Below are 20,221 nucleotides of genomic sequence, written 5' to 3'. Positions count from 1 at the left end.
CTTACAGCTCCGTGGGAAAATAATTATTTTGTTTTGCTGAGACTCAAAATACTTAAAATAGTAAAATCCAATTTTTCAAGCAGTAGGACTGTTTTCTTTTAAAGCGTGAATCAGAAAATAATTGTTACTTCAGGAATGGAGAACAAAAAATGAATGTATGATTGAAATGTATACACTAAACAATGTATCAACCTCATTTATTTTACTTTTGTCTTCTGAGCTTTGATTTTCAAGGTTTCAGTATAATGTCAAGTTGCCGCCCATTCTTGTTTTATGCTTCTGTGAATCTAAAAGCTCTTTGGATGGTAATCAAATTTCCTTTTCTAGTAAAAGGCAGCTTGTCAGCACCATAAATAGTTTAATATAATATATAATGATGGCATTTGTTAAGCACCATGAGCCAGGCACTAATATATCTAATAGATTTCTATACACTAAAACACTGCATGTGTTATTGCAAATTCTTTAAGAAACCAAAAAGTCTCTCACTCCCATGTTTTGGCAAAACATCTTGTGGACCCAGAAAAGCTGTTAAACCTCATGCTCTCTGGATTTTCAAGATTAAATATGTAAATGCATATATATCAGTAGGTTTGTTCTTACTTTTTAAATTATTAATGGTAACATTACTAATTTGTTTCCTTGATGGGTGAATACAAATATTCGTAAATAAACATGTAATTCCACTTAGGCATTTACATGAGCAAATCTACCAAAAGGAAGCTGTGTATTCAGCCATACCTTTGTTCTTTAGTCCTTTCTGTTCTTTTATATTTTGTCTCCAAGAGATCGTTTAGTATTTTTTTTCCCCAGACATGGGTTTATCAATCCATACAACACTGTTAATGAGACTAGAACTGCCCTAATATTGCAGTTGGTTCATTTTTCTTCTGGTTCTCCGTAGATTGAGAGCTTTGCAGAAATTCTCCTCCCTGCACACCAGAGTTCTCCAACTCTCTGGCAAGCAGGACCCTCCTTCTCTCTCATTCTCCGTGCACGTAGATCCACAAACCGCTGGAGCAGGGCAGGAAGGAAGGAGGCAGATGTAGAGAAGGTGCTCTCACCCTCCAAGCAGGGTTCCAGCTTTATTCTTCTGTGCCCCTGCTTGCCGTAGGAGTCCTTTATCCATCTCCACCCACCATTTCCTATTCAGGGACAGGACTCGAGCCGATCGGGTTTTTGTGGGGGGTTCACTCTTCCTTGCAGCCGACTTTGGAGTGCCGTGTTTTGCTTGTTGTGGAACTGGGATCATCAGCCTGTGGCTCGGAGTCTGGTCTGGCTCTTCTTGGAACCCAGTGTGGTTCTCTGCTGGTTGGCCGGGGCAGGGAGCGGAGATAAGGCATAGAAAACTGTCACCACCCTGCAGAGGGAGGGACAAGGCGTTTAAACCATTAGATTCCCAACAAAGTATGCCCTGTTGAAGTGTGCTTATGTATGATTGGCTGCCTGCACACCAACTGCTCAAATTTTTCATTTTGTTTGCCTCTTTGGCACCAAAATATTGCCAATCCTTCTTGTAGGACAAGAAAATAAATAGGAAAGAATACAACTCCCTGAAAAAGGAAAATAAGACGTAATTTTATGGGTTGGGCTTCATCTTCACCATCATTCTGCTCAATCAATCAGTCATATTTATTGAGCACTTACTGTGTGCGGACCACTGTGCTAAGCACCCAGGAGAAAGAACACAACAATGTAAGAAGTGCATTTCCTCCTCACATTGAGCTCTGCTCTTGTAAATATAGAGCTGGTTGGTGGCACTATGATGAAAAGGCAGGATTTTACGTAACTCTGCAATATTGTTCTAGAATATCCCTTTGTTGTTGGTTTCAACTCTGGGAGAAAATTCTTCAGTTGGAAGAGGCAATGATGAAATGCATTCCTGGTCATCTGCCAATTTCAATTCAAGATAATCCTGGCAGGATTCACCAGAACACTCTGTTCTGCCAGAATGCATGTTTCCATTGTGCATTTTGGATAGAATAAAATGGCAGAATTAGGAACGTTCTTCCAACAGTGTGCATATAGTGCAGCCCCTTGGTGGAAGAAATGGTGTACACAAGTGTGCTTGAGTGAAGGTATATTAGTATTGTAGTGTGAGGTAATGAAACAGTTTTTGTCATCTACAAAGACATTTTAAAATCAAATCGAAGCACCAGCTTTTTGTTGATTTCACAGCTCTCCTCTTGTACCTTGGTTTATTGGGTTGCCGTATGTGTGGGTCTACGAAAATCATCAGAAAAGCAGGATATTTTTTCATCCCTAGGATGCTTCGGTGTAGCTCTGCCAAAAGGCAGGAGATTGGTCTCAGTGACCTCTCAAGGTTTTTTCCAGCTCTCTGAGTCTTTGTTTGCTCCGGATGGATGCCTTGAAAAGTACTTATGAGAAACAATAACAGGTTAGATTAAGAACGGGAAATTAGTTCCTACCACTAAATTGTTAATGTACATTTTGTATCTTTGGCCATTTATACAGGTATTGATTCAGAGGGACATGCAGCCAATTTTGTAGAAACAGAACAGATAGTGCACTACAATGGGAGCAAAGCCTCATTTGTCCAGGCAAGTTTGTTTGGTTTTTTTTGCTTATTTGCATATCGTAGATCCAATAACAGCTTTCCTCACGTGGACACAAAGGGTTGTGTCTTATATTGTGTTCATTAAGCAAACACCTGGTCCCCACCTCCTAAGTTACCATAGGTCAGAGCTTAGCCAGGCAGGCGAACAACTTTAGCAAATATGCTTGATATCATGATCTTCAATAACAGAAATGATTGAGTCTCCCTCCTTGGTGTGGAGCCCCAAACCAAATCCTGGGGGAATCCAAGAGGAAGAAATAAAGACATGCCCTTGAGAAGCTTACAATTTAAAAACACTTCTGTTACTTCCTGTGCTCCTCTTCTTTTGGCATTGCTGAATTAGAAATGATGCAGGTGGACAACAGAATCTGGAGGGCCAAGATGGCAGTGGGAGAGCCAAGAGTAAGCAAAGACTAAACCTCCTGGCCTCTGCCCGTTTCTCCTTTTCCTGCATTAGTGGAATAAGGCCGACCACTCCTGCTTCCATACAGTAATGGAGCCCAAGGTGTCCATCAGTGGTGGGTTTGTTTCTAAGAGTGTGTAGGTGAGCTGAAGTGATGTGTCCTGTCTTCCAGGGAGCAGGCTGATCCTAAAATTCTTGCCCGTCCCTGGCACGGAGGAGGCGGGAGAGGGATATATGTCTTCTGCTACTGCTGTTTTTAATTGGCCATGGAACAGGAAGGAGGGTGCCTTGCCCTGAGTTGAAATCCTCTGGAAGAAATTTCACCCCCTCAGGGCCAGATTAACACAGGGGCAGTGGAGGAACAGCTTCACACTCCATTGAGTATCTTGTCAGAAAGAGACATGGAAGTTTCTTTACTTTCACATCAGTAGTATTAATTGAGCACCCGCTGGGTACAGAGCACTGGACTTAAGCACTTGGCAGGCACAGTAGAAGAAAACTGATCCCTCACCCCAAGCGATTTAACTTGAGGAGACAGCCACCAGATAATTTTCACATAGGAGGAAGAAGAGCTCAAATGGTATAGTTTGAAAGTACATAAAAAAAGTGCAGCGGGAAGTAGTGAACGTGAAAGTGCTGAGAGGAGGTGACAGTAGATTTCAGAAGTTTTTTGAAGGAGAGGGGAGCTGGAGGAGGAAAGGTATGAGGCAAGGGTCATCAGACATGAGGCAGAGAGAGAAGAAGGTGACCTTGGGAGTAGCTAAGAGTTCAAGTTAGGGTAAAATAGGAGAAGAGTGGATAGGCAAGAAGGAGAGAACTGATGGAGTGCCTTCAAAGCCAGTGGTCAGGACTTTTATAGATGCAGAGAGGAGTGAATAACTACTAGAAGTTAGATGTAGAGAGGAGTGAGTAACCAACCACTGGAAGTTTTTGAGAAGTGAAGAGATGAGTGCAGGCAGATGATTTGGGCAGCAGAATGAAGTATGGACTGGGGAGAGGAAAGGCTGATGGCAGGTAGAGCAGTGACAAGGCTGAGACGGAAGTCTGGCCAGACTATGGTGAGCTATGGGGCCATGGTGGCTGTTTGGATGGAGAGGGGAGGGTGGATATGGGACTCTCTGCTTGTGCCAACTTGTAGATGATTGCCTTATACCCAGAACAAACTCAGGTAATGGGAGGAATGTCCCTACAACAGCTCTCCTCCGTTGTAATATTAAATGTGTCCTTTTGCTACAGCGTTATTGACTTCTAAAGCCAGTATTTCAGTACTCTTACTTTGCTATAAGACTACAAAGTTTGCCTTGGCCTAAACAATTTCTTTTTTCTCTCTGGAAATACTTTGACTTGCTTTAATTGTTGCCAGATTGTACTTTCCAAGCGCTTAGTACAGTGCTCTGCACACAGTAAGCGCTCAATAAATACCGTTGAATGAATGAATGAATGAAATGTCTTGGAGGAAAAACATAGAGGATTTAGCGGCAGGTTGGATACGTGAGTTGAAAAAGGGAGGAATCAAGAATAATGCCAAGATTTGAGGGCTTCAGAAACAGGGAGGATGGTGGTAGTGTCAACTGTAATGAGGAAGTCAGATGGAGGAGAGCATTTAGGAGGGAAGGTGAGTTCTGTTTTCACCGTATTCATACTCACCCCCTGCTGTCAAGTCCTTTCCCATAGTTTTCCCCTCAATCCGGTCCTGCCCTTTTGTTGTCCCTATATCACCACGCTGAGGTCGGCCCGAGTGGGCATCAGATCCTCCTGTTACCGACTGTGAAATGGCCCCCAAACTAGGAGAGTTCAACCATTAAATAGGGTTCATCATAGGCTGTTAAGCCTCCAGATTTCCTAAATTAACCAACAAAAAGTTAAAAAAAATGTATGATTGTATTGTGCTAGCGAGCGATTTTTCCCTTTACTGTTGTTCTGTTTTCCTTTCTTTTCCAGACTCGAGGATCAATGCCATTTTTCTGGTCCCAAAGACCAAACCTCAAGTACAAACCCAAGCCACAGATCAACAAAGTAGTAAATCATGTACGTGCCTGAGTGATTTTTGTCTTTGTTGAAAAATGGAAGCTCAGTGACACTGAGTTTCTTATATGAAGAACTTTGTCAACTTAGCTATATACAAGTGTAAATATAGAACAATTAAATTGAAGTGTAATTACAGTAGATAGGCCTGACTCCGTTGTCTAGAGGACCAACCGGAGGCCTGAGACTAATTGGGTAACTGGAAAAGGTTTTAGGTAGCTGAACAGGTTGATGGCATGCTTAAGAGAGCCATGCCCAAACTTGTTCAGTTTTCTGAACTAACCTCTGCCCTAGTTTAGCTAGGGTAACTGACCTCCTGCTGTACTACAGAATCAAATGTCAACATCTTTCCATCTATTCATCACCTAAATCCTCCCAAAACGAAAATAAACCCTCTTTCCCACAGGCAGGAGGGGAAGAGAGGTGGGAAAAAAATAGTCAGTTGGTGGAGAGACTCCAGGCCCAAGATCAAGAATTGGATTTATTTTGACAGCTTTTGGGAACCCCTGGGCCCGGAGAACTCTTGCTGGGTTAGATTGGTTAAGCTAATGTGGAAAGGGGCATTGAGGAAGTCAGGGGACTGTTGCAGTACTTGCTGCTGGTAGAGATTAAGGCCTGAACAAAGGCTGTGCCTGCTCTTTGGCTTTCTCCACTCACCCTCTGGCCCCTGGCCTGGAAGGGTGGATTTTGCAGATCTGGGTAAAGTTGCCCACCACCCTTAGTTTTTATCTATTGGGTGAGCTCCGCCCTTGCTGCTCTACAGAACTCAGTCCTTCCACTCAAGACATTTCCCATTCCTTAATTCAGGCAAACAATTTGAGTTTTTGAAATCCCATGAAGTAAGCGTCATAAAATACATTTAGTTAATCTACTGTCTTTGCCTCTCTTTTTTTTTCCCCCAGATGGATGGTTTCCAGAGGCATTTTGACTCCCAAATAATTAGTTATGGAAAGCAAATGATTCTTAATCTGGTATGCTTTCTGATGTGTTTTTTAAAATACATTTTATTCCTCCTTTCAAACAAACATGGAAGTTATTGGTGTTTGAATTTTTCACAGGTTAACCAGAAGGGCTCAGAGAAACCACTTGAACAAACATTTTCAAGAATGGTAGCCACCTTGGGAAATGGAATGATTAGGTACGTGAGAATTGATCCTTGATTTTTGTTTCTAACTCAGTGGCTATCATGTGAGATCATTAATAGGTGTGAGCATTCATCAAACAGATCACTGTAGCTTAAGACTTAATATTCTTATTGTTTGTTCAGTTCTTGGTTTGGGTCTTTTTTTTTTGAATGTGTTTGTACTTTGGGAGGAAGATGGATGAGTGAGGAATGCAATGTGAAACTCAGCTGTTTCCAACTTTCTGTTGGGTCTATTCCAACGGTTCTTTATTTAGAAAATTGCCAAATGTCTTTCTTTCTTTTGTTTTAGACAAAATGTACGCTTTAAAAAGTGTGGTCCATTTTCAGTTGCCATACTAGGAAATGGGAGAACACAATACAGAATTCCTAGATAATCCTAAAACCTCAATTTGAGTCAGTGTTTTTAGCTTTATCCTCTCCTGCCTCTTACCAGAACTCCTGAGAGGGTTGCAAATTGAGTTATTCTTCTTGAATAACCTTTCCTTTCTTCTGCCCCACTCACTGTTGGGAATGCTAATGATTATTCACTGATATCAAAGCTAACTCTGCTCCGGATCTCCTGGAAAGACGGTGCCAGATTTAGGATGGGACAGCAACTGTCCATTTAGTCGAAGGTGGCAGAGATGCAGTGGATGAATCCACGTGAGTAGGGTGAAAGACGGTGCCAGATTTAGGATGGGACAGCAACTGTCCATTTAGTCGAAGGTGGCAGAGATGCAGTGGATGAATCCACCTGAGTAGGGTGAGGACAGGCACAGTTTTCTGTCCACCACTGGCTTCTGTCAGCTTCATTTCGTTTTAGGTCTGAGTCTGGGGTTATAGGTGAGGACAGGGGAAACAAAGCCATTGGGCTTCACTCCCAGTTACCTAAAGCTAGTGTTTTAGAGAGAAGCCGATGTCTAGTGATTCTAAGAAAAGGCTAGAAATTAAAGGTAGTGCCCGTCAACTCTTGAAGCAGGGTTTGTTAGATAGTTTTGAAAGATCATCCAACTTTATCCATTTTCCAAATGTGCTTCACTGGTGATGTAAGAGGTAATTATTTGCTAAGTCTTCATCAGATGGAAGGTCCAATAGAAGAAGCTTTAGGAGGGAAAAGTTTGTTTGGCTCGTTCATTTTATATTTGGTATATTCTGGTATAAGGCACAGCCAAGAACCGTAACCTACGTGAAGGCCAGTGGGTTAATTCGTGATGGTCTAAGGAAAAGTTTGTGATAGCAAAACACTTTTAAATATCTTGCTGTCAAATCCGTGTCAGAGAAACAGATTTGAGGTTGACTCTCTGAGCAAGGTTAAGAAGAAATGATTCAATACTTCTGTTGAACTTTTCTGTAGTCTCTATTCCTCTGCCTGCCTTTCTCCTCATGAACTATATTGAAGTCAGATTGTTGTCCTTTCATTTGCCCTATTTCCGAGAATTGATTGACAGGCCAGTTTACCCTGGGTTGAGAGCTTTTTCAGAATTCACGCTTTTTAATTGTTGAAGAAATGATTGATCAGTACTGAAGAGTAATGCTTGCTGTGTTGATTTTGTAATTGGAGAAAGAGGTATGAGATTTGTAGAGTTAGGTGTCCTTAAATTGCGTTCTCTAGAGCTGAGGAGGAGGGGAGTTGAGGGCGTTGCAGAGGGCGTCCCTAACTTGTTGTAATTCCTACTTTGTTAATTATCATATTATAGGAATACCAACCATCAAAGTGGAGGCAATAAATGTAGGCACTTCAAATGAAGAAAACGCAGTATACACACCATCCTTGATGGCTTAATATGTAGTTTATAACACTGCTGACAAAGAAACCACATTTTGCTTGGCCAGTGTTTAAAGGCTGGATCTGTTTTCAGAATCTCGAATATTTCAATCGATTCACCTGTCTACTTTAAAAAAAAATTACAGATAGAAAAGGGCAAGAATGAGAAATACATTTGTGTTTGAATTCTGAACCTCTTTTTTTCTTGAGTAGATACGTTGCATTTGATTTCCACAAGGAATGCAGCAAGATGAGATGGGATCGACTACAGATTTTGTTGGATCAGGTGGCCGAACAGCAAGATGAATTTAGGTAAGACCTCTGGAAGTCATGTATTTGAAAAGTGTCAGTGGCCAGATGCCTCCCAGGTTCACAGTGACAGAATATCAAAGAGTATTAAAGCTCTGGAGAACTAAGCATCTGCAGTCTTTTTCATAACTCAGCTCTGTTCTTAGTCAAGCAGAAGGCTTTCTGTAATTAAGATGCACACTCTTGGCTCTATTTTTTGTGCTGTATATGTACTAGCACCTCACCAGTACAAGAAATAACAAAAATGGGCAAGACATATTTACATATCTAAAGCATTGCCAAGCCAAATTGTATGAATTTACTCTTTTTTCTCATTCCAGGAACCTCAGTGCATAACCTACTGTTAGCTTCCAGACCATGTACTTATCTTTAAATCATATATTATAAATTATATGAATGTCTGTCTCCCCCTCTAGACTGTAAATTCATTACAGGCAGGGAACGTGTCCACTAATTCTTTTGAACTCTCCCAAGTGCTTAGTACAGTGTTATGCACATTAGTATGCACTCAATAAATACCAGTGATTCGTTGCCCATAAATTATCAACAATTTCTTTCTATTTATAATCAATGGTATTTATTGAGCAGTTACTATGTGCAGAGCAGTGTACTAAATGCTTGGGAGAGTTCAGTACAACAGAGTTGGCAGACAAGTTCTTGGCCCACAACAAGCTCACAAGCTCAAATTAGGCCTTTGGTGGCAGTTCATTGTCTTGGCCTGGTCAAAATGCAATCTTCCCTTTAATGAGCACACAGTCTTTTCTGATGTAAAAGTTTAAAAAGTCATTCTATCCTTAAAGGAAAACGTACTATGAAATATGATCTTCTGTAAAGTGAAGTGGCTTGTGTAGTACTTACCCTTAGGCAAATCTCTCAGTTATTTTTTAGTGGATTCAAATGGTAAAGTGGTGACGCAGCAGGAAGGAATCTTCCGGAGCAACTGCATGGACTGCCTAGATCGGACCAACGTGATTCAGAGCTTATTGGCCCGCCGCTCTCTCCAGGCACAGCTCCAGGTAAACGTTTTTCAGAGTAATTTAGTTTGAGCATTCGGGTCACACTCTTGGGGATCATGGGAATAAGCTAGAGCAAAATGGTGTAAACCACACTAGCGGCCTTTATTATATGGGTAAATAGATATGTCTCTCCCTTTCCCCCACCCCTCTCACCCCCAATCCCCTCTAGACTCTGCCGAATGAGTTCCAAGCAGCCGGCTTACACAGCCTCGCTGCTGATTGTTGGATTAGTCTGATTGTGTAGGAAGGGAGGAGAGACAAACAGCCCACTTTATATATTTAAGCCTGGCAGTAACAAAATTTAGGAATAATGCATTCATCTTTTATGATATAAATATCATTTCATAAGGAGGCTCAGTTGTATTGTTCTAGAACCAAGATTATTTTTTTTGCAGGGGTTATAGCTTCCAATTCCATTGCACCGTACCTCTCCCCAGTGCTTAAGTACAGTGCTCAGCCCAGAAAGTACTCAGTAGAAAGCATTGATTGATTATTCATTTTTTTAGCAACCACAAAAGCACTAACCTTAAATCATGATGACAGATTCACAGTTTAAGTCAATGTGGCCTTGTAGAGTTCCAGGCCAGCGGTGGAGAGGTTTTCCCATTTCTCCTCCCTTCTGCCTTCAAGTCAAAGCTTGGAGGAAGGATTGATTAGGTGGGTGGGTGGGTGGGTCTCTGCAGGTGTATCCTCTTCTCCCCCTCTCTCCCTTCCCCTCCCCTTCTCCTCAAACCTTGTCTGACCAGTGGAAAATAGTTCACCCAGGAGAGTGATAGGGCCAAGTCTCACAAAAATAGCTATTTCCATCATTGAAAGAGAGCACAGTTGTGAATGGGTTTATGACTGGCAATAAGCACTAGGACTTTGGGGGCTTCTGTAGTCACCTGTCTCTTTGGTTGCTTAGTACAGGGCTTTACACACAGTAAGCACCCAATAAATGCGATTGAATGAACGAATGAATGATGACCACATATATTTTCAGTAGGAAGAAGCCTTTGTGCTTTCTCGTGTTTGATTTCTTGTTCAGTTTTTCTCTCCCTCCCTTTCTTCTCCCCTCCCTTCCCCTTCCCCTTCTATTCTACTTCACTTCCCCTTTCCTTCTCTTTCCCTTTAACCTCCCCCTCTTTTCATCCTCTCTTCTACCCCCAGCTCTTCTGTCTCTCATCCCCCCCACTCTGGTCTTGGACTTTTTTTTAGTGGTATGTGTTAAGCACTTACTATGTGCCAGGCACTGTACTAAGCAGTGGGGTAGATCAAGATAATCAGTTTGGACATAGTCCATGTCCCATTGTGGGGCCCAATCTTAATCCCCATTTTAAGATGAAGGTAACTGAGGCACAAAAAAGTTAAGTGACTTGCCCAGGGTCACAGCACAGACGTGGCAGAGCCAGGATTAGAACTCAGGTCCTCTGACTCCCAGGGCCGTGCTCTTTCCACAAGGCCATGCTGATTTCTTGCCCTGTCTCTGCTGCTGCCACTTGGATTTCTGCTCCTGTCTCCTCTTATGGGTGTCTCCTTCGGTCTGCTTTCCTGTCCTCATAAACCTGTCTATCCTCACAAACTAGGGTGGTGGATGGAGTCAGGAGTCTAGTGATATAATACAAAGATCTGGGGAAACGGGAAAACAGAAAATGAAACATATTTTAGGGAAATCATCTTAAATCCACAATACAGTGTTTTTGTCTTTTTAATTTCAAACTAGCTTGTTCCAGTTCATTTCTAGTAAACAAGGGTTATTTTGTTCCAGCGACTAGGAGTTCTTCATGTGGGGCAAAGGATTGAAGAACAAGCTGAATTTGAGAAAATTTACAAAAATGGTTGGTCATTTCTTTAATCAAAGTGAAGTTAAAGTTACTATTTTGAAACTAAACACAGTGTTTAAGATTTGGGCTTCTTTTAACCTCCCTTTTTTCTATTCTCAGCGTGGGCTGACAATGCAAATGCTTGTGCCAAACAGTATGCTGGAACTGGTGCCTTAAAGACGGATTATACGAGGCAAGTTGTGGTGCTTAAATCCTCTTCTGTATCAGTGACAGAATTGCATTTTTCTGGGTTGACGCATTTCCAGATTCATTAGAGTTTCTCCTTTGAATAAGAAAGTGACAATTCAGTTGTAACAATGGACATCAGAATCTAGAAAAACAAAAAAAAAAATGGCTTCATTGCTAGGAGAATGGTGAAATACTGAATTAGGTTGACCTTCTTTCTTTAGAGCGAGCTGTCAGGGAATTTTGAGTTGTTGTTTTCCTTCCTGCCCTCCTTTCCTTGCTGATTGATGCTAATGTGTTCTCATGTAAAGTCCATTCGTTGTCTACTCTCCACATGCTCTATCCCCGAGCAGATAACCAAAACCGGGAATAGACCCAAACCCAGGTATGGCCAGGTAGAGAGAATTCACGTGAACTGCCTGGGCTCTAAGGGAGTTGGTGAGTAGCCGGGGAGGTGGCCATGAGAGTGATGTGTTCTTGCTGAAAGGTTTCCCCCGTGAAAAGGTTTCCCCCATGGATAACCTCAGCATAATTAGATCAAGGATTTTTTTTTCTCCCAGTTTTGATAGCCCCAGATCAGACTCAGAATCTCGAGCCGCGTGATGCGATATGGAACTTGGAGAGAGCTTAAATCTCAACTGGGCCTTTTACCTTTTCACAGAACGGGGAAGAGGACTCAGTGGGGTCTCGTAATGGATGGCTGGAACTCCCTAGTCCGCTATTACAAGAACAACTTTTCCGACGGTTTTAGACAAGTAAGTGGTGTCTTGGCATGTTGTTGATTTATATATTTATGTTGCCAGTTTGTACTTCCCAAGCGCTTAGTACAGTGCTCTGCACATAGTAAGCGCTCAATAAATACGATTGATGATGATCTAGCCTATAATAGTAATAATTGGAGTATTTGTTAAGCACCGTTCTAAGTGCTGGTATAGGTCCACCTGTCCCTGTCCCACTTGGGGCTTGCAGCCTAAGCAGAAGGGAAAACAAGTATTTAATCCTCGTTTTACAGATGAGGAAACTGAGGCACAGAGAAGTTGTGACCTGCCCAGGGTCACACAGCAGGCAGTTGGGAGAGCCAGGATTAGAACCCAGGTCTTCCGACTCCCAGTTCTGGGCTCTTTCCACTAGGCCACGCTGTTCCGTGGTGCTCAATAAATCAATCGTATTTTGAACCGGAGGAGGGAGCTTCTTGTGCAGTTGCATTCTGTTCTCTGGTTGTGCAGTAGGGGAGCAGGCGAAAGGGCCGGTGGGCCGTGCCGGAAGGAGAAAAGTCAGTCAGCTGCTCTGGGGTCTTTTAAATTCTAAAATTAAATTTTAAATTCAGTGTCTTTGGGGTTCATGATAAGGGTGGACAGCAGAGAGAGAGATTGGGCTCTCGGCAACCCAGTCTTAGAACTGCAACTCACCACCTAACATATCTTTTCAGCAGAAAGTTCCATTCACTGTTTTGACATTTGTCTCCATTCTAGGATTCCATAGATTTATTCCTCGGAAACTACTCAGTGGATGAAGTAGAGTCTCTCAGCCCCCTACATATTCAGAAAGATTGGAAGTTCCTGGCTGTAAGGAATTTTTTTTTTTTTTAAGACATAAGTACAACACTTTTTTTGTGGTATTTAAGCATTGTACTAAGTGCTGGGGTAGGTACAAGCTGATCTGGGTGGGCACAGTCCATGTTCCACTTGGAGCTCACAGTCTTAAACCCCATTTTACAGGTAAGGTAACTGAGGTCCTGAACAATGAAGTGACTTCCCCAAGGTCACACAACAGACGGGTGGTGGAGCCGGGGGTTAGGACCCAAGTCCTCTGACTTCCAGGACCGTGATCTATCCACTGGACAATGCTGCTTCTCGTACAATGCCAAGTGTGACCTTGGGGAAGTCACTTAATTGCTCAGGACCTCAGTTACCTTATCTGTAAAATGGGGTTTAAGACTGTGAGCTCCAAGTGGAACACCTGTATATGTGTATATATGTTTGTACAAATTTATTACTCTGTTTATTTTACTTGTACATATCTATTCTATTTATTTTATTTTGTTAGTAAGTTTGATTTTGTCTCCCCCTTTTAGACTGTGAGCCCACTGTTGGGTAGGGACTGTCTCTATATGTTGCCAATTTGTACTTCCCAAGCGCTTAGTACAGTGCTCTGCACACAGTAAGCGCTCAATAAATACGATTGATGATGATGATGAACATGGACTGTGTCCACCCGGATCAGCTTGTATCTACCCCAGCACTTAGGTCCAAAGCTGAGAGCATAAAATGCCACTCAAAATGTATCACTGTCTTGAAAATGAAAGTGGAGAGAGCAATAGGAAAGTTTTTGCCCCATTGTCTTTTCTTCCATTGTGTGGATGGATAATTCTTACCCCAATTCTTTTTCTGCTGGCTTTAGGCCAGTAATCAGAGAGCCGATCTCTTTCGGAAAGGGGCTGGAGCCTGAGACAAGGGTTAGTCTACAAGTTTTAGAGACTTTCTCACTTCTGTTGCTGAAAGTGTTTATGCTTATTTATAACCAAGCTACTCTTAAAGCACAGTATTAAGGAAACTTAACCCTTCTGTTCCTAGTAGTCAGATCCTTGAAGAGTAGATGGCAACCTTTTCACCACTTTGAATAAATGGCTGCGATCATTCAGAGACCTGTGCTTCTTGAGCAGGCATGGTGTGACCACAGAAGCTTAGGCAAGCCACACTCAAACGTCATCTCTGAAAAGCAAAGCAACCCCTCCAAATCCTTAGTGGTCAAGGTTCAGAATCTAGGTGGCAGTCACTGACTGGCTTTAAAAGAGAGATGCTAGACTGCAGGAGCCCTTATTATCAAAGTGGACCAAAAAAATTGTAACAACTAGGTTCTGACTTTTTTTAATAGTATTTAAGCACTCGCTAGGTGCCAAGTCAGTCAAGTTGAACGCAGTCCATGTGTCACAGTCTTAATCCCCATTTTACAGAAGAGGTAACTGAGGCCTAGAGAAGTGAAGTGACTTGCCTAAGGTCACACAATACACGAGGCAGAGTGGGGATCAGAACCCAGGTCTTCTGACTCAGGCCCATGCTCTTTCCAGTAGGCCACCCTGCTTCTCTTTGTTAAGGGGGTTTGGGTGCCGGGTAACACAGACAGTGTGTGATTGCTTGCATCCTGATTCTGTTTTATTTTCTCCAGTTGCCCATTATCATGGTGGTTGCCTTCTCAATGTGCATTATCTGTTTGCTTATGGCCGGTAAGTCTCTGATTTTATTTTGCTAAATTTGGGCTGGGGGGACCTTATGTTTGACTAATAGCGCCTCACATCTTGATCTTTCCAGGTGGTGGTTGGATGTGAAAATAGATAACACAGGATGGGGAACTGATTTTTAACTATTCCATATAAGGCGTGTTTCCCTGAGAGGAAGTATTCCGGGCAAACCATTGGGTGGTACCATTAAGGATAGCTCTTAAAGTAGCAGAATTTGAAACGACAAGGTCTTTACCACCCAGTGACATTTTTTCTCCCCCAAACTTCCTGCTCTAGCCAAGTTGCAAGTTTAAAATGCTTCCAGAGAGGAAAGATGACTTGCTTGTTCTGTTTAGCATTTGCTGCGTATCAGATATAGGAGGGGTAAAAATTACTTGGTGGTAGAGGAGTTTAGCATGGTGTCAGACACTTTGCAAATCTTTTTAGATGAAGGGTGTTTGATGAATACAGTATATGTTATCGTGTGTTGGCACGAATTGCAGATCAGTACAAAACCAGACGCTCTTTCTTCCCGAAATTGGATCTGCAGAGGAAAGGATATTTGCAGTTTGCATTATTTGGCCTTACCTTTTGTAGTAATAGTATTTATTAGGTGCTTACTGTGTGCAGAGCACTGTACTAGGTTCTGGGAAAGAATACTCAGGTAGGAATTGGACATGATCCTGTCCCTCGAAAATCTTTAATGAAATAAGCTTTGGTTGCTGACAGATTGGATTGAAAATTATTTGCTTATTTAGGGGGATATGATCATAAGAACTTCCGTCTTCTAACTTTATGCAAAGCTGTGGTTCATAAGGAAGCATTAGGAAACAGTGCAGCATTCGTAGAAAAATGTTGAAATGACGCAACAGGAAATTGGGGTTTTCTCTCTCCCCTCTGGCTTCCTGGCCTGTGTGTCTGTGTGCATCTGCTGTAACATGAAGATAAAATCGATAAAATTGGGGTTCTGCTTGTAATCTGGGATCAACATCTTGTGCCTCCACCAAGTTGGCCAATGATTCGTCTTCTCTTTCAAGTAGAGCAGTTCTACACTAAAAGGAGTCGTTGAGTTAAAATGATGTGCAGAACTCTCACTGACTTCCAGAGGTGCCATTTATGAGGTGGTGTCCGTAGAGATATCACCAGTGGCAGTAAGTAACTGTGCAACTTCCCTGGCACTGGTCACTCTGGATCCTTGGGTTGATTGCAGGCAGCGTCCAGAAATAGAGCCAAGAATTCAGATTATGATTGGTTTAAAATGATGGCATACATTCCCAGAGGAGCACTGTTACATGTTATTGTTTATTTGCTTTTTAGTGGTGTGTGTGTGTGTGTGTGTCAAACACTGTTCTAAGCGCTGGGGTAGGTAAAGGTCAATTCGGTCAGAAATAGCCCCTGCCCCAGGTGGAGCTCATAGTCTAAGTAGGAAGGAGAACAAGTATTGAATCCCCATTTTACTGTTGAGGAAACTGAGGCACCTAGAAGTCAAGAAACTTGCCTGAGGTGACACAGCAAGCATTTGGCAAAGTGGGAATTAAAAACCAGGTCCTCTCTCTCCAAGGCCCATGCTCTTCTCACTAGACCATGCTGCTTCCCTAACAGAGTTGATTAAGGAGAAGTTGATTAATTGGGTTTATAGTCATTTCCTCTGAGCATGCCACTATACCTAAAATTCACCGTACTCGCTGTAAATGGACTTTCTTTTAATTCTTTTTCTTCTTCAAACAGGTGACACTTGGACAGAGACATTAGCCTATGTGCTCTTCTGGGGAACGGCGAGCATCGGAACATTTTTAATCATCCTTTACAATGGCAAGGATTTTGTCGATGCCCCAAAGCTGGTCCAGAAAGAAAAGATAGACTGAATTTGTACGTGTGGAAAGTGGCTTGGCTTGGAAGACTCCCCGAGGCAAACCTGGAGTCTCTACTGACCCGCTTTCCACACCAGCTGGTCGTCTTTTTAGCTTTCTTCTCTAGAAAAATCAAATCCTCTTAACTTTATTCAGCGGTTGTGTCTTGCAGTTGAGACCTGGTTTGGCAGCCTTATTTATACTGATCTTTAAAAGCACTGCATCAGCTGGGGAGCTTGCACTTCAAATAAGAACAGTCCAGGCCCAAGCTCAAGTGTCTGTATTGATTACGGAAGGAGTTCCTGGTGAAAAAGCCTGCGGGGACCACACATTCGGTCACTCAGTTTCAGCCCTGCTAGGTGGAATCGATTTGTTTTAATGGGAAAGCTCTCTGACTTTATTCTCTCTCAATTTACCCAACTAATGCAGTGTTTGTTATGTCAACGGAACTGAACTTCCTGTCATGATTTGAAATAGCAAAGCTATTTTTCTGGCTGGGCTTCATTATTGTCATCTCGGAAGCATCACTGTTTAGCAAGCATCTTTTGGCAAACTTTTTGTGGCCTTCTGTCCAGTTGAGAGTGCTGTTAATGCCTCCATCGATGAGGATGGAAATCCTAAGTCTTCATCTATTGGGCCCGCTACCTTATTTTATGAATTCATTGGAGGGAGGAAAGGAGGAGACGTATTGGTGGATGTTTCTGAAGTTTCACTTGTGCTGCTTCCTCCTTGCGCTCTTTGGGCGACCCTTTTTTACAGCAGTTAGACCAGCGCTTTTTGTTGTTGTTGGTTTTTTTTAAAGGTTTAAATGAAATCAAAGAATGTAGAATCTGTTTCTTTTTGGCATCCCTCTCTTTTGCTAAAGGTCCAGACAAAGGCCTACTGTATTTTAAGACTGGTCACCAGGGAGAAATTTGCAGTCGATGTTGGGCTGAGTTGCATCCTGCACCTTCTTCCTGGGGGATCTCCTGGGATCATAAGCGTGGGAGGAACAATTATGAAATTCCATATTTGCACTTGGGGGAAGTCACACGTTCCAATTCCGTGCCTGGTGTGGTGGTTCACACTGTTTAGAAGAAAACTCTGCTGCACAAGTCATTTCTGCTGGCCATTCATAAATATGTCTCTAATTTAGTTGCTTCCAAGCTGGGATAGTTCTCCTAATCAAGGACCAACTTTCAGCCGTTCTGATTTGCGTAAAAACCAATGTCAAGTCTGTTTTAGAAGCTGTGCCTAGTTTTACTAGTTCTTGTAAGTACAGCTGTATATTCAGAGTGCAAATTATAGAGGTCAAATATTAGGAAAAATGTTGGACATTAGTACAGCCTATCACCGTTAAAAATAAAATTCCTTGAAACGCTGCTACGATATTTCATTGTTGTGCTGGAAAACACATATCGCTCTCCTTCCTCCTTACCCTCAGCAGAGATGGTTCTTTGTAACCATGGACGTTTGGGAGAGCCTTTTTGTTTCCACATTGTCTTGGTAAGCACTAAAAAACAAGGAGGCACTGCCACTTGCTGTTTGCTGTTTCCCTTTTAGGAAAGGGAATGCAATAACAGTTGACAGATCCCCGCTGCTTAATGAAAATGAATCATCAAAGCTCATGATGGGTAAGAAATAGTAGAACTACATATTCTGGATGTGTAAATAAATGTCATTTGCTTGGAAAATTGATGGAGTTTTGAAACCTAGCTCATTCCACTCTAGTTCATAATCTAAATGCTTTTGTGCATTTCTCAGTGAGAGCTTGTTTAATTCAGTTGCAAGAACTGAATTAAGTAGATGCTAGAATAGGTATATTTCAAAAATCTCCATAATGGCTTTATTTCTAAATTCACGTACTGTATGCCCATAAATGACAATAAACTTCAATCTCTTTTCTAACTACCGACATTGTTTTCCTGTACTTGACGGTGAAAAGTTGCATTGCATTTGTGTAATGATAGCTGGGCCTGGCAGGGTATTCAAAGATTATTTTTTCTCTCAAAAGGTCATTTCAGACTCTCAATTTTTCCAGAAACGGGCTTGACGCAGCTGGTAAGTAAAGTAGCAAACCGCTCACCCGACGGGACTCCTTCAGGCCAGTTGATTGACGGAAATGATTCCTCTCTGGCCAAAAGGATTCCTGCCCAAGGTGAGCATTTATTCGTGCGGCGGCCCAAACTGCCGGCAGAATGATTAGAAATGATGGAGTCTGGAAAATGAATCGCACTGGCTTGCTCCCTCGCTTTCTCTCACCAGGACCGTCTTTCTTTAAACAGGGAGAAGGCAGTGACAGAGGCAAGCCTGGAAAGATTCTGCCCTCTTCTCCACCCCGCAGTGGAGGATAGTGTTGATTCAAGGCAAGTATCCATTTTTTTGTCCATTGTAAGAAAATGATTTGAATGAGACTTTTTTTGTTCTGCCAATGCATATCTTCTTCCGAGATGTTGGATGGGGCAGCCTCTCGAAGGTGGGGGTGTCTGAGCGGAGTTTGGGACTTGCCATGATAATAAGAGTTGCTTTCCCTCACCCCTGAAGCCCAGCCCCCTCTATTTGTACGTCACCCTATCCCCTCTGAAGCCTGGAGTCTGTACTTCGGGACTGAGTCCCTCAAATGGCGGAGCTCTTTTGCTTCCAGTGTGGTAAGTAGTCATATTAAAAACGGCTACTTTTTACCCAGCGTCGATAATGGTTCGGCTTTGTGAAAACGTCACCATCTTCTCCACCCACCATTCGCTGGGGAGATGACAGAAAGCCGCTAATGGGCTCCTGGCTGGTTATCTTTGCCCGTCACACGGTTCCTTGGGAGCCTCTAACTAGAGCCACCATCCTCCTTGGCTCCCCGGGCAGAATTCCTGTCGGACACTGAACAGTCATGGAGACTGAACAAAAGCAGCCATCCTGGGCCCTCTTATCCTTCAAGGAGTTGTTTTTCCTTCAGGTGCCCCACAAGTGATGTGTTATTTATGGCATACAAGCTGGGAAAATCTAGTTTAAATAAAAATTTCCAAGCAAATATGACTTTTTTGTGCTTCTCAGCCCAGCTGGTTTGAAGTGGTGGTAAACATGCCACTTAAGCAATCTGGGCCATTTTCCAGCTTTTCTTTATTGTGCTTTAGGACCTAATGGGCCACTAAAAGGAGTAATTGTAGCATTTGTTAAATAACAGTAGCAGGTAGAGCTTTACTGTCCTGCTGGCAAAGGCCTGCATCTCACTGTGCCTTTCTCCTCTCTTTCCAGGATTAGCCCCAGCCCTGCTGTCACCTCGTCACCGTGGGACAATTTAGGGAAGTTGACTGTCGGGAAAGGTGAGAAGTTTCTCCCGCCGTCCGGTATGACGTGGCCGCTCTGGAACCAAGGCAGGTATCCCCGGACGCAGCTGCCGGAGACGGCGATTCGGGAGTTGGGGTCAGCCGAGGCTCGAGGCAAAGTTATTTGACCGTTTCACTGTTTTTCCTTCTGATGCTGTGGGACTAGGGTGGGTTCTCTTTGAGGGGCTGCGCAGGGGAAATGAGTTCTGTGGCACTCTCTCATTCCCCTTCTATTTGAGCTAATGCCAGAAGTGTTCAGTCAGCAGCAATCCCTCCACCTCCATCCCTCCCCGTCCCCGGGACAGGGAGAGTCCGTCTTTGAGGGAACTCTCCCAGGCTCTGCTGAGTGTCAGCGTGTCCCTTCCACCCTCCTTTGGCCCCTGGGGCCTTTCTGTTCCCGCTATTTAGGCCGTAGCAGGAAAGACCAGGGGAGGAAGGGAAGTACCTGGAAGGCAAGCAGACACCCCTGCCTCCCTCTTGGTTCTCCCCACTCACTCCATCCCCACGGTGCCCCTGGGATGACACCTCTGCCTCAAGCTTGGGAGGAGATGGAGGCAGAAGTGTATGAGCACATTATTTGAGACATCTTCCCTCCCTGGGGCAAATGTAGGATCCTGATCTCCCCCTCTTCTGGCTCTGCCCCCTGCATCT

The 20,221-nt window shown here is 43.1% G+C and overlaps 1 protein-coding gene across 1 annotated transcript in view; it reads left to right on the top strand.

Annotated features, from left to right (window-relative positions):
- SACM1L (SAC1 like phosphatidylinositide phosphatase) overlaps positions 1–18,164 on the top strand; it is a 50,632-nt gene extending 32,468 nt beyond the window's left edge. The window contains exons 9-20 of the mRNA XM_038767372.1: positions 2,476–2,561; positions 4,923–5,009; positions 5,909–5,977; positions 6,065–6,144; positions 8,108–8,206; positions 9,081–9,219; positions 10,967–11,036; positions 11,142–11,214; positions 11,869–11,962; positions 12,680–12,772; positions 14,373–14,430; positions 16,153–18,164. Of these exons, the coding sequence (XP_038623300.1) occupies positions 2,476–2,561; positions 4,923–5,009; positions 5,909–5,977; positions 6,065–6,144; positions 8,108–8,206; positions 9,081–9,219; positions 10,967–11,036; positions 11,142–11,214; positions 11,869–11,962; positions 12,680–12,772; positions 14,373–14,430; positions 16,153–16,289 (1,085 nt within the window). The 3' untranslated portion in view covers positions 16,290–18,164. The remainder of the gene's footprint in view (positions 1–2,475; positions 2,562–4,922; positions 5,010–5,908; positions 5,978–6,064; positions 6,145–8,107; positions 8,207–9,080; positions 9,220–10,966; positions 11,037–11,141; positions 11,215–11,868; positions 11,963–12,679; positions 12,773–14,372; positions 14,431–16,152) is intronic.
- Positions 18,165–20,221: the final 2,057 nt, after the last annotated feature.

The sequence above is a fragment of the Tachyglossus aculeatus genome, chromosome 2 (genome assembly GCF_015852505.1).
Source record: "Tachyglossus aculeatus isolate mTacAcu1 chromosome 2, mTacAcu1.pri, whole genome shotgun sequence".
Classification (NCBI taxonomy): domain Eukaryota; kingdom Metazoa; phylum Chordata; class Mammalia; order Monotremata; family Tachyglossidae; genus Tachyglossus; species Tachyglossus aculeatus.
Note: the sequence above shows the minus strand (reverse complement) of the source record. Positions and strands in the feature narration are given on the sequence as shown.